Raw genomic sequence first — 14,346 nt, forward strand, 5'->3', positions numbered from 1 at the left:
ATATACTCTTCCGCCTTCTCTTAGTTCTTCTAACGCTTGCATGTGAACAAAACTACCAATCAGAGCCGAGGAGTCTCTGACGCAGCTGTCAATCATGCCTCACAACTCGTGAGTTGTGGTCAGACTGTCAAACTAGGCACTAGTTACTACACTGTTACTACATTGCCTATTTCTCATCTCAAATATTTTCTGAAATTTTGGTGTACTGTTTAGCTGTAAAATGAGAAAGTTTGTGACCCAGCTGCTTGATATAGTCAACTGAAGTACCAACTTCCCACTAGTGTTGTCATGATTGTGTAATTTCTAACTTTGATACATACTTTGATAAATACCATAGGGAAAAATTGACGCTTTTCTTTTTAAAAATAGTTCGTACTGGTGTATCGATATTCTGGAAGAGAGTATTGGAAATGTTTCAAATAATCAGAATCGATATGTATTGATAAATAGATATTTTTGACAACACTATCCCCACCAGCTGGAGCAAACTTTCTTATTTTACAGCTAAACAGTTCACTAAAATATGTTACTGAAAACATTTGAAGCAGAAAATAGACAATGTAGTTACAGATTTTTGACTCATATTAGATCAGCGCTGCCTAGTTTGACCACAGTTTACAAGTTTATTGACATCATAAGGCGGGTGTCCATTATAGATTTGTGCTAAGCTTGAACGATATGTTCGAAATGTCGATAAAACACAATTGCAAGATGACTATTTCCACTGAGCGATGCTATGCGACTTCTCCTTTGGCGATAACATTTCAGTAACCATGGCGATGGATGTTCAAAACATTAGCAGCTTTATTTTGATTGCAGCCACCACACGAGCCGTCATTATTTCCAATCCAAGGCGACGTAGGCGTGGTATGTGAGTGATATTGGAAAGGCAAGCCCTTATACGTGGGAGTGGCCACGTGTAAGTGGTGATGTTATGAGATGCAATAACGCCTCTTTTGGTGACTCTTCAACTCTTTGTTTCGAATCATGTGACCTATAAAAACAAAAACAAGTGTTTCCATTGCGGTTTTGCAAAATATGTCTTTTTCAAATCGCCCAAAATACCACCCTATGCGAGTGGATAAACGTTTTTGCAATAAAAGGGAGTTTTTTTCAAAGCTGATGTGTTTCCAATAGGCATGTTTTATATTTGAAATTTCATTAAAGATCCAGCTGTTGCTTCAGAGCAACACGACAGTTTAATTGTCAAACTTAATAACAGGTTTCATTGCTAAAAGTGTGCAGCGAACATGATCTGCAAAGGTTGTTGTTGAATTTCATTGGTGTCAGGTGTAAAGCTGCTCACTGAAGTGAAAGCGTTATAAATGCTGAGTATGGAGTTGAATTTTAGGCTCTCCAAGCTTGTCGATTCATTCTTGGAACGAGTCATATGACACCTAATGCAAGAAACATCCAGGCCTTAAAATCCTGTTAATCATACTGAGGATTTACTACCCGTTTAACACACTTCACTAGAGTCAGAGGGTTTACTTTTTTTTTGGCGACAGATACACAATGAAATGCTTCATGGACTTGCGAGTATTTTATGTGTTCATAGATTAAATATTTCTTCCTTGTAGACGCTGACCTTCACCAAGCAGAATGTGAACACAGTTACCAAGGCTGATCTTTTCTCTTGTCTCTGGTCTGCACTGAAAGTACAAGAGATTAAAGTTCACGCAGGGAGTTATCTTAACTAATAATATAACTTTGTGCTGCAGGAAGATATAATGACCGCAAACTGCTGGGTAGATTTAGGAGGAGGAGGAGCTGCTTGCAGAAAGCTATTTTTAGACCCGTCCAATTCTGCTGTAGTTTCACCTTCCAGTGTTCCCACCAGTAATTCAAAAGGGTTAAATGTTCAAAATGCTGCTGTTATTAGAGACAGTTTGTTCTCCTTTTCTGTGTCAATGATGGTGCTAATAATAATAATAATAATAATAATAATAATAATAATGTCTTCTTTTTTTTTTGTTTTTTTACAGCATTCATTCAGTCAGACACAATTCTAGAAGTTTTACATTTTGGTGAGGGAAGCCTTCTACAGGTGAGTACTGTTACCGTCTTCTTGTCTTTGAAATTGAACCATCACTCACTAGAGGTCGACCGATATTGGTTTTTCAGGGCCGATACAAATACCAATTATGAGTAGTTAATGAGACCGATAACCGATGTTTGGAACCGATATACATTTACAATAAACAGGAAAATCTTTCTGTCATTACTCAGAATTTGGAATACGACAAACTCCAACACGAAATGTGACATCCCCATAATCTAAAACATATATAAAAATCTGATTTAACTTTTCTTTTTATGTGAAAAACGAACAGTTGAGGTGAGAGTTTTCTCACCTTCTAAGGCTGCAACGGAAATAGCAACAGCGCTGAATCGAGGTCTATGTAAGAGGCCGGCAGTAGAATAAAATCATAGGCATCATGGGTGTGACGTTTAGATGGCGTGTTATGTTTGCAACCCAGCGTGGGAGGTTTAAAAAGCAGCTGTTAGAAGTTAGCAGCTAATTCAAAGAAGAAGAACAGCAGCTGTAAATGTCCACAAATAAACTGCTGCCATACATATAACAGAGACAGTAAACGATTGTTATTGACATGTCATGCCATTATTGTTAATAAAGCACAGCCGACGCATATGCTATATGTCACACTAGAGGCAGACGCTGTTGTGTTAAATGTCACACCTCTTGTGCTTCTGCGATGCCAGCTTGCTGTCTAAAATCACACACTGGAGTTCTGTGTAAAAATGCAAAGGCGGCATAAAGAAGAGACTTTTTAGTGGCTCTATGGCACGATCTATTTGCAAAAAGGGCTTTTTGTTTCACTCCATATTTTCCCCCCAATTATCCACGTTCAGCCTGCAGTGACTCTATATCTCCCCAGCAGGGACTGTCCCACAGTTTGACAACCACTGTCTTAACGTGGTGATGTAATGTCTGTTTAAAACACATTAAGGTAATTTCTTATGTCTTTGCTCTTTTTTGCAGGCAGAGTCTGACATTGATTTTAGTTTATATCACCAACAAAGGTAAGTTTTTATTTTTCATTTCAGAAATATCCTTCCTTCTCATGTTGCAACTATGTCAAACAATTGTGTGTTTTTGCAGTTAAATGCCATTATAAAAGTTTGGGTGTAGTCCGGTATGTGAGTGTTGTTGTTACCTGTGTCGATGATGTACCTGGATGGTATTCTTTTGTTAGTGTTGCTACAAGCTAAATGAGGTCTGAAGTGAATTGACACAGCAAGTTAAAAAAAAAAAACAAAAAAAAAAACAGCAGCACACTTGAAGTGGAAAAGGTTTTTGTTTTAACTTGTCATTAGGAGGTACTGTAATGGCTTTAAAATAATGACACCATCAGCGTTTAGATTGGTTTCCTATAATCCTCGCTTTCACTCTGCAACTCTGTCTGTCACCGGGTACGATCTCCCAAAAAACAAACGCTTGATTTTCGGCAAATTCGGAAATGCGTCAACCATTGTGCATCCAAATAAAAAAAAAATTGTGCTTTTGTTTTGTAATCTCCAGTTACCAAAGAGCATCAGTGTAAACTCTGTGTAGGTGCTTTCCCCAGAAATAGTAGACAGTGAAACAATTGATACAACAGCTGCGACTGTGGTACCATTAGGTGTTACTAGACTCTAAAGGGAAAACAGAAAAGTATTTTGTTGTCTTTGCAACAGCATCGCCATAAATAATACCACTTGGAAACGTTAGGAGAGGAAAGGTTAAAAATGTTTCCACTTTAATTTTGCTTCCACCTTTAACATGAAGACTGACAAAGTAGAAAACAACAAAGATGCTGCAAACATTTTACTGTAACTAATGCAAAATCAGTCACCGTGTTCATGTGAACAAGCAAGCACAAAAACTTTCTTATCAACAAACCTGGGTCAGCATTTTATTGTATGTGCCAGGCTACAAGGTATCTGTTATATGTACAATATCATAATCATTTACAAGACGACAACAACTTCAAGCCACTCTGACAATTTTGGTTAATAGGATCTTAGGATCATGCTGGTTTTTAGGATCCAGTTTATTGCCAAGTAGGTTTTCACATGCAGGGACTTTTCTTTGGTGTATTGATGCACAATATAAATATAGCAAGGGGAAATGAAAATAAAGCAGGCATTGCACAAAGCTAGAAACATAAATATAAATCAGAAGACATTTATAGTTAGATTAAAAAAAATGTAAAATATTTTCAGTAAAACCGAATTAAAATTAAAGAGGTGCAGTTTTTAGAGTTTGTACGGATCTTTGCAAAATCACTGTGAAAAAATATGAATGCATGAAAGACTGTGTAATGGACAGTGCATCATTTGTATTTAAGCCAGCTACAAAAAATAAAATTAGATTATTTTCACCGCTTTACCCTGCCATCATAAAGCTCTTCCCAATGAGTAACTAAAGCCGTTTCCTGGCCTTTTTCAGAGGCACCAGACTCCATAACAAAAACAGTCATTTTACCTCGCAGCACAAAGGAGTTGCTGGTCTGCCTCGGCCTCGATCATTTACTTTGCTTGTGTTATTATGTGACTTACTCTGTCAAATTTGTGGTATCCACAGCTGAATGTGGGATTACAACATTATGCAGAAACCTACGCCTAGTCCCGTTTTTTAAATTCTTGAGAAGAGTTTTGGAAAAATATGGTATTTAGATGCGTAATTGCGTAATACTTTGACCAAAATTTGAATCAACTACTGGAAAGCTACAGAAGTACAGAAATACTTCAAAAATGAATGTAACTGCCCTTAAATGTTGCAAGAATGCAAAGATGCAAAGAAGTGTTAGTTTTCCTGAGATCTTACGACCCCCTCAGCTCCCTCAAACGTGCTGTTCGTGACACGACTCGTAGGGGAAACTGCTCGCTCTGTGTCACCTGTTGCTGGAGCAGACCGCAGTGCGCCTCTCTGCTGCCACAGCGACTTGGAAAAGCTGAGATCTGGCAGAGCAGACCGCACAGACAGCTCATATGAGAGTCTGACAGTTTGCACCCACAGCGGCGAGGCCGAGAGGAGCAGACAGGCAGATGGTTGTGTGGTTTTTTTTCATACTTCAACCAGCAGAACCGTACCGCTGGTGCTGACAAACGTCCCTGATTGGATCACATTGCCTTCAAGGACTGCCTAAATACCTCGAGACAAACATAGCAATAGTGGCTTCACTGAAATGTTTGGATACAACTCAGATTTTGCAATGCAAGTCTTAGGTGCTGCTGGAAAGGGCTACGTGGCGATGTGTCCAACAGGTAGAACTGCTCAAACAAGTACGCGCTGTGTCCGAGGCAGGAAACATTTACAAGTCAGTTAACTTATTAACATAATGGCCTTCAAGTAAAATCAATACTCTGTCCTTAATTGTCCCCTTACACGTATGTTTTGTCTGAGTGCAGCATACAGCAGCAGGCCGTTACTGTTTGTACAGTATGTTCTAATCCATAAAAGGGTTATCTCTCACAGGCGTAGTAAGACCACTCCCTGTCAGTCAAGGGGGGAGGGCATTTTTCTATTTGACTGTTTTAGAGTTTTTTTAAAAGTTCAGCTTCCCCTTTTCCTCGTTGTGTGTGTCTAGTATGTTTGGAAATGGTTGGTTGGTAGTTATAATCTCGCCGTTATTAGTCACCGTGCTCCTCTTTTGTGGAAACACCTCTCAGCATATTCATCACGACCGCAGGAATTCTTTTCACAGTCTTCATGTTGTCTTTTAATGCGCCGGTTTTAAGGTTAGCCCGACACTGGGCACATGCACATCTGAGGCCAAGAGGCACAGCCTTCCTCATGATCTCCCCAGCTCCTCCAATTACACCCCTGACATTCAACACATTAGCTCTGAAGTGCAGAGCGAAAGGCCGCACAGAATTCACAGCCGTGCGAGTCCTTAATCCCGCAAGAATTTTGTCAGTAGTTGTTATATTAATGGGAGAAGCGCGGACAGGCTGCAGATGTCAGATTATCCGGGAGGAACAGTGCTCGGCTGGGGCTCTGTCTGGATTACCGTGCGCCTCAGGGGATGGAAATCCATCCCGTCTCCTGTGAGCTCTGCTATTGGAGCACGCTGCTGCAGCCATTGTCTGCTCCCCGTACACGTAGGCCTGGTAGTAAATTGGTGAAATTGATCTGTGGTTAATTGTCCGACTCCAGGGTGATATCAGAGTAATCGCATGTGCGTGGTGTGTTAGTGGATGGCATTGATACCACAACATTAATTCTGGTGCAAAAGAGTATAAAAGATTTCTTTTGGGGCTGTCTTAAAGGGACGGTCACCCCAGAATACGCATTTTTCCCCTTACCTGTAGTGTTTTTTATCAGTCTTGATAGTTTTGGTTTGATCTGCAGAGTGTTGGAGATAACAGCTGTTGAGATTTCTGTCTTTTCTCCAATATATTAGTATTAGATGGCACTCGACTTATGGTGCTCAAAGCGCCAAATAATACCTCTGAGAAACTCAACAGCAGTGTTTTTTTTCTAGAAATCATGACCAGGTTACCTAAAATAATCCACAGACCTTCCTCTGAGCAGTTTCATATAGGAACTATTTTCTTTCTATCAAACCACACCTGTCTTGTTGGTGTCTCTGCCGGTGTCCTCTACGCTCATTTTCTCTGCCGGTGTCTCTGCTGCTGTCTCTGCCGGTGTCTCCGAATGTCTGCTGCGCTCTCATTCGCCACTAGTGTCTCTGCTGGTGTCTCCGTCTGTGTCTCTGGATGTCCGCTGCGCTCTCATTTGTCTCCGTCGGTGTCCACTCTGCTCTCGTTCCCCGCCAGTGTCTCAGTTGGTGTTTTTGTCGGTGTCTCCGAATGTCCTCATCGCCGGCAGTGTCCGCTCCCCTGTCATACTTCACTGGCGTGTCCGCTGCTGTCTCCGAATGTCCGCTCACTCTCTGCTGGTGTCCTTGCTGGTGTCCGCTGGACGCGGTGTGAGTTCAGGTGTAGTGAGTTTCCAGCTCGGCTCTGCTGAACAAATAAACTGATATCTGATGTTTGATTCCTTCAACAACAAGCAGAACATGTAAATCTGCAGAGATCACGACAGAGCCGTTATTTAGGGACTGTGCTGTAGCTGCGCTGCTTCAACAGGTTTTTTTTACGTATTTATTATGTTACAGCACTTTTTAAAAGTATCTGTCATATTTTTATTGTATTTTTTCTACGTTATTTTCATGTTCTAAAGTGTTGTAATACCTTATTAATATTCATCTTAATATGTTTAAATGTATGCACCAAAAAACCAAAGCAAATTCCTTTGAAGTGAAAAACCTACGATCCTTTTCTGTTTCATAACCACAAAGTCTGTAGATGATCTTGAGCAACTAGGTCATGATTTTTGGAGAGCAACATCACAGTTGAGTTTCTCAAAAGCTTTTTTTTAACCACTGCAGGCTGAGTGCCACAACTGGTTTTAAATATTCTCGGTTAAAAGAGCATGTGACTTTCAGGTGTTTACTTTTTCAGCCATCAAACGGCATAAAGCTTGATTATGTGCCACACCCGCGTCAATGATGAACTTCTCCCTCCCTGAGATTTACATAAAGGCTCTCATTACACACACTCTGTTGTACATTACAAAGAGGAGTAGCTTCTCTTTATGTACAGCCTTACCTATTGTTAAGATACACCTGTGGTGAAACAGGTTTGGTGAGTTATGACTGTGTCCTCACCAGACGGGTGCAGCCGATGCTCAAAAGTAGTTGCCTTTGTGTGAGAGAAACACCAACACGCCAAAGGCTGCAAAGAGAGGAACGTTTTTTGTTTGGCTTTCTTGTCCGGTTGATTTATTTTTTTTGTACTCTATGGATTTTCATGGCGTGTTTACACATGGAAACAGTGCGCTTTATATGGGAGCGGTCCCATGGCCATCTTAATGTGCTGTTAAAAATGCCAGGGAACAGACGCTGGTGTCTGTGCTTGTGTGTTTAGCCTCTTATTTGTTTGAATTGCACACAAACATGGATACTATTTTCTCTCTCCTGCTGTTGCTGCTGTCACATCTTCATGTCTCTCACAGCACGTCCCCGCACCGTGGGAACTGCCGCCCTATACGATTTGAACCTCCAATGTTGGATTTTCATGAACAGTGAGTGTTTGATACATTCTTACACTTTTTAATTGTTTTATTTTTAAATTATGTGTGTTTCTTATTGCTTTTTGACGTTATTTGAGACTTTAAATTGTCTTTTTTGATATAAAGAGATCCCTTTTACTATAATTATTTGACCCAAAGCAATTTAGATTAACTTTATTAATCCCAAAGGAAATTAAAGCGCCCATTAGCTCACAGTAAAAAAGATTTACACAGCAAGACAATAAAAAACAATTTGAAAACAGCAGATAAAAACAAAGACCGATTTAAAAAAAACACAAGCCTGGAAAGCAATAAAGGACTAAAACCTAAAAATAAATAAAATCAGAGGGCAGAGGGTCAAAAGTAAAAAAAAAAGTGCTTCATTTCTGTGCAAATTGGCCTCGTTATGTGCAAAGTACGAGGACTTAAACCTTCTTATGTAATATTAAACATTTTCAAAACTCAGTGTGTAGTTTGCAGATTGGTGCCAATGCACTTTAAAATGTATCCGTAAAAGTTTGAGTTACTCTGAGGTGAGAAGCCTCAACCTGACATCACTAATTGAGCATTTAACTCGAACACTTTTAGCTCCACCTGCACAAGATTCATTAGATCACATTCCACTCTGACAGTCGGTGCACACCCATGCAGCGGGACCGTGCCCTAAATGTAGCTAACCCAAACAGGGCGCAGAGTGCGAGCGACTCGGTAGCTCTCAGAGGAGCGGGGGTATCCCAGCTGACCCAGCTGTCTCAGCCTGTCCTCCCCTGTCCTGTGTCCTCCATAAACATCCACTTATCAGCTGTGAATGTTTGCAGAGCATGAAAATAAAACCTTGAGAAATTCTCACCCCGACTCTAATACACTGGACAGGACGGGTTTGATTAGCGGTCTTAATACATCCAAAGAGGCTCAAATTTAGATGTTAATATGACGGACACGTTTAGATCTTCTCTCTTGTGTCGGAGGAACCAGCAGCCTCCTTTTCCACTTTGTTTCAAGGACAATAAAATTGATTTTTCAGGTTAAACGTGGAACAACATCATTTTTCTTGTGCTGTGTTCGGACGCCTTTCGTATCATTTAAACCTTTGAAACTTGTTTTTATAAAATGGCTAAAAAGGCAACAAGCAACTTTGCTAATGATGTCTTACAAATTGAAAGAAATTTTAAAAAGGTGACAAGAAAATTACCTGAAAATTAGTTTTAAAAAACAAGATAAAGAAATTATTTAGAAGTTAATAATGATGGACATAAAGGCAAAATGTGCAAAAAAAATTATTATTTTTATTTGTTATTATTATTTGCTGTTTATCTATATGTTTATATGTGTATTTATTTCATTTTTATTTTAATTTTACTTTTTTGTGCCAAATTTCAGGTAATTTTCTTGAAACTTCTTGAAATCAAGCCCATTTACGCAGGTTTCAAAGGGTTAATGAGCTGACCTAGAGGTAGTCCATCATAGCATCTTTTCTTCTTAAGCCAAACGTACTTTTTTATTGCAGTCGAGCAGAGAAAATCATAAAAACTCCCCAAGTTTCAAGTCCCTTGGAGCTGATTTTCTTGCCTTATGAAATGAAAGAAAGCACAGGCTAAAAGTTTATTATTTGCTTTGGATGTAAACTTAAAGGGCAGCTTTTACAACAAATGGTTTTTAAGATGCAGAGCTACTTGTACCAGTCTTTACAAAAAGTTAATAATTTGGGGACGGTAACCTGAAGGAATGTCAAATACTGATTGGCTACAAATGAATCAGAATCAGAAATACTTTATTGATCAGTGATTTCATTGTGAAAAAAACAAACCAGAGTTCTCTAACAGCATGTTTAAAGAAGGCACAGTTTAATAAGTTACCAGTTGTAAAAAAGAACAAATACTATAAGATAGGATTGTAAAAGTTGAAAAAATATTAGAAAATGAGAAAGAATGACTTCAGCAGACTGCGTGCACTAATGTAGGGACATTAAATCTGAGTTTCTGTTCACATTTTCACTATTGAGCGTATATAAAGATGGATTTACTTAATCTCACTGTACAAAAATGAAGCTAAAATATCCCGGATATCTACATATATATATATCTATCATGCGCTAGTGATACAGGAATGTTTAGGGGAGACCGGGGACAATTGTAACAACTTTTGTTTTTGATGTCACCCTTAAAAAAACCTCTTGAACTAATTGGAGACAGTTTTCATGTAGGCAGCTTTTCTCTGTTTTACTTGTTAATAGTCATTTATTGTTTTTTTAAAAGCAATGTTAGGTGTCTATTGTTACATCTTCATGTGCCGGAGCGACTTTAACATCACCTGGAATATAGGAAGCATTTAATAAAACGTAATTTGACATCTACGCATCTGCAGCTGTGTACAAATATGTGTGTAAAGCCCCTCTCTTGTCAGTGGATGTTCTACACAACTTCCACCACAACTGGGACTTTTTTAGGGGAAATACTGTACAGTGCATCCATATGTTCTTTTACATTAAGGTTTTAATTTCTGTATATATATTGTTGTTTACATATATTATATTGTTGTTCTTTTCTTTGTTTGCAGGCCCGTTGGAATGCCAAAAATGGAGAAAGTTTATTTACATAATCCTAGCTCAGAAGAAATTAGTTTGATATCAATATCAGCAACAACAGCACATTTTCACGCATCCTTTTTCCAGAATAGGGTAAGTACTCATCGCTCGGGAAATCACCTTGCAAACATTTGTTTTTGTCTCAAAAGACAAGAACTTTGAAAATGCTATTTTTATTATTTATTTATTTGTTATGTGTTATTGTTAAAGAAAGAGGTGGTTCCTGTCGTCTGTGTAACATGGCTGTGATGATCTCACAGTGTTTGATTATCGTGCTTCATGCAGCATTTTTAAGCATTGATAAATCAATGTGATGACGTGTTTTGATTATTGTAAATAAGGGACTAACCTGAAAACACAATTTACTGTATCTTTCTGTCTCCTACATGCCATTTGCTGTCTTTTTTTCTGCTTAGACTCGAGTAGACTCTTGTAGTCATGCACATTGTTAAAGCTGTAAACTGCAGCATGTAGACACTAAGAAATAGGGAAGTCCTGACGCAATTCATGAGTCATTCGAACATGTGACCACACCAAAGAAATGAATGATAGCACAAAAAGAGGCAGTCCAAACGGACAAGGCAGAGTAAAGGACAATATAATTAAGTTACAGTGCACACAGTCTTTAAAAATGACGCATACTCTTCACTGGCTTCATGAGAAAATACTTAAATCCTGACTTAAATGTACAGGATACAGTTTAACAACAGGATGAGTCAAAAATAACCGACATTGTAGTTGTTGAAGTAATACAGCTCTCCTTTTTATTCATTCCCTCCATTTAGTCTCTAATGCTGCGTTCATGTGATGCCAGAATAATCGTAATGACGACTTTCCCGTTGGTGAAATTCACTTAAATGGGCTCTCATGTTGGAAAAACAACTCTGAGATAATTTTATAACACGAGTTGCCGACTTGATGTCATAAATACTCAAACATGGCCGGCAAAAGTCGATATTTGGTCAGTGATAAGAAAAAATATTATTATATATTTTTTATATAATAAGAATTAAATATCAATTATTTGATCACAAAATATAAATGTATAACTATAACTATATAATATATACGTAAATATATAAATATAAAACATAAAATAATATGGAAAAATATAAATAATGTAAAAACAGCTATTAACCCCCTTTTTTTAAAAATGCTCTTAGCATTAAAATGCAACCCACCTTCTTTGTTCCCACTGAACGACCTCCGAAAAAGTCGGACATCACATGAACGCAGCATAAACCTCCACTTTCTGTTGCCAGCTATTGTAAAATACAAGTAAAAAATTCTGATCAGTTCACACAACCTACTATTTCCCAGCGCTGAGGACACGTCCATATTTATGAAGACACGACCACTTCTACCGCAAATATCTGTTTAAAAAATATGATTTTTGGCACCCATCGACTATCAGTCTGATGGAAATTTAGCCTCTGAGGTCTCTGGCCATTATTTTTTGGGGATCCAGTGAAGCCAGGTGTGTAGCTGCAGTAATCGATCAATGATTATTATAATAGCCAACTCATTTGATATTTGCTTTATTGGTTTGATTCGTTTTTTAAGGAAAAAAAAGTCAAAATTCTCTGACTGCAGCTCCTTAAATGTAAATATTTTCTTATTTCTCCTCTTCATTGTGACAGTAATCTGAATACCTTTGGGTCGAGAATAAAAAAACATATCTAGACATCATCTACGGCTTTTGGCCCAAACCACTTATCGATTTATCAAGACAATTATCGACAGGTTAATGGAAAACTAAAATAATCCTCAGCTGCAACTCTAGTCGGCGGATATCCAAAAAACAAACATTCAGACCAAGACTTCCTCCTCTGTGCGCATGCCGGTTATTGTTCACTGTCAGATTAGCAACTGCTACTGATACAGCTTTATTATCCCCAATTTATTATTTATTTATTACAATTATTCTTGCCAGAAATTCCTTAAAAATTACATCAACATCAGGACAGAAACTGCAAAATAAAATAAATAAAGCTAACACAAGTGCCTGATAGAATACCAATTAAGAAAAGATACATTTAGTAAAATAAATCAACTAAAATTGATTAAAAGTAATTTTTTGTAGGTGTTTAAAGCTACATTTTGCTTAAACCTTAACAGGTATCAGACTCTAAATTAAAGGGAAGCTAATGAATGTTGTCAATAATGAGTCGTTTTAGTGGAAACTGGACTGTGCAGTGTAGCACTCAGCATGTTTACATGCACGTTTTAGTTGAGCTGCAGTCATAATTGTCTTTGTCGCAGTAGATATGTCCTCTTTCAGCCAGTTTCTATAAACCTGTATTATTTATACAGTCCAAGATATAGACAATCAATCAATCATAACTGTTTATTTACAATAACTTTGGGTTAAAAAACCACCACGTCATTTACACATAAACAGCGCTGAGCGAACTTGGCCTTCATTGATTAGTCTTAGGTTTATGCTATATTTAGAATATTTGCAAGGTAAAGCAGCCAGCTTTACCTTGCCGTAAGGCAGCCCTTAGCGACGGGGGTTTGAAGCCGTTGTGTCAAAAACAAACTGAGATTTTACTCCACTGAACGGCGCAGCTGCTGCTCTACCGCTGCCTCCATCAGCTGCTGTGGGAGGTTCAAAGGAGAAAGTATTCAGATATAGGGAACATTTAAACTCTGGTATTGATTTTTTCAGGCGGCTAAAACATGTTTTGCTGTGTCTACAGCACGACATCGCTTCGCCTCTGTGTTGTGGATCTGCACTTTATTTATCAGAGGAGGGGCGCGGCTGGTGTAACTTTTTTTATTTAAAATAAATATAAAATACTTCCTTTTCAGAAGTTGTAAGTCCCTCACCTGAGCCAAAATTAAAAACACCAGTCCCTCCTCAGCGCTTACATTTTTGATAAAACGCCTGACCCATTTTTCAACCGTCCCTCTCTCTAACCGCAGAGGGAGGCCAATGTGGTGACCAAAAAACACCAAGTCCAGTCAAAGTCTGACTGAGGTGTTTACATGACAGAATAACTCGACTACCAGTCAAATTATCTGGGTGTGTTAGTCTGACTCAGAGAAATGATATTTAGTTGGATTTCAGTCAGTCTAACATGTTTACGTGTATTTTAAAAGTCCAGTTTTAGTCAGATTAACACAATAATTCAACTTTTTCTGACATTATTTAAACATACTGACTGTTACGAATCAAATGAGTGTGAAAACGCTCAGACAGCTTTTCTTATGATGTCACAGTTTTACAAGCACATAATGAAGCAGAAATACCATCTGACCAGTCACCGTGGCTGGGATAACAGTAAGACGACCAGCTGATCCCAGAGCGGTGCGGGGGAACTGATCTTATCAGCGCCGACGCGTAAATAACAGTCTGTTTGTCAGACTCAGAACGTCTCATTTTCCTGCAGCTGCCCTTCACATTGGATGTTACTAAATGGTCAAATATTTGCTAAAATTCAGGTTCAAAGTGATCACAGGCTGCAGATGTCAATCTGTGCAACACATTCCCACTATCAAAAATTAAAAGACGAAATAGCAGATGTGATGCTTGCATAAAGTCAGCAGGATAGAGAACTTCATTTGTTTGTTGTTAGCAGTAATGTGACTCTTTCCAACATGTATCTTCTCACATGCACATGTTAGCAAATACATCATGTCTTCTTTTCTGCATGTGGAGACTCCCGTTACAGGAAAA

The 14,346-nt window shown here is 38.5% G+C and overlaps 1 protein-coding gene across 1 annotated transcript in view; it reads left to right on the forward strand.

Annotated features, from left to right (window-relative positions):
- tmem131 (transmembrane protein 131) overlaps positions 1-14,346 on the forward strand; it is a 50,398-nt gene that overhangs the window by 3,732 nt on the left and 32,320 nt on the right. The window contains exons 2-5 of the mRNA XM_042483674.2: positions 1,986-2,047; positions 3,002-3,042; positions 8,024-8,092; positions 10,637-10,757. Of these exons, the coding sequence (XP_042339608.2) occupies positions 1,986-2,047; positions 3,002-3,042; positions 8,024-8,092; positions 10,637-10,757 (293 nt within the window). The remainder of the gene's footprint in view (positions 1-1,985; positions 2,048-3,001; positions 3,043-8,023; positions 8,093-10,636; positions 10,758-14,346) is intronic.

Source organism: Plectropomus leopardus, chromosome 5 (genome assembly GCF_026936395.1).
Source record: "Plectropomus leopardus strain MGB_pleo_1.0 chromosome 5, ASM2693639v1, whole genome shotgun sequence".
NCBI classification, from domain to species: Eukaryota; Metazoa; Chordata; class Actinopteri; order Perciformes; family Serranidae; genus Plectropomus; species Plectropomus leopardus.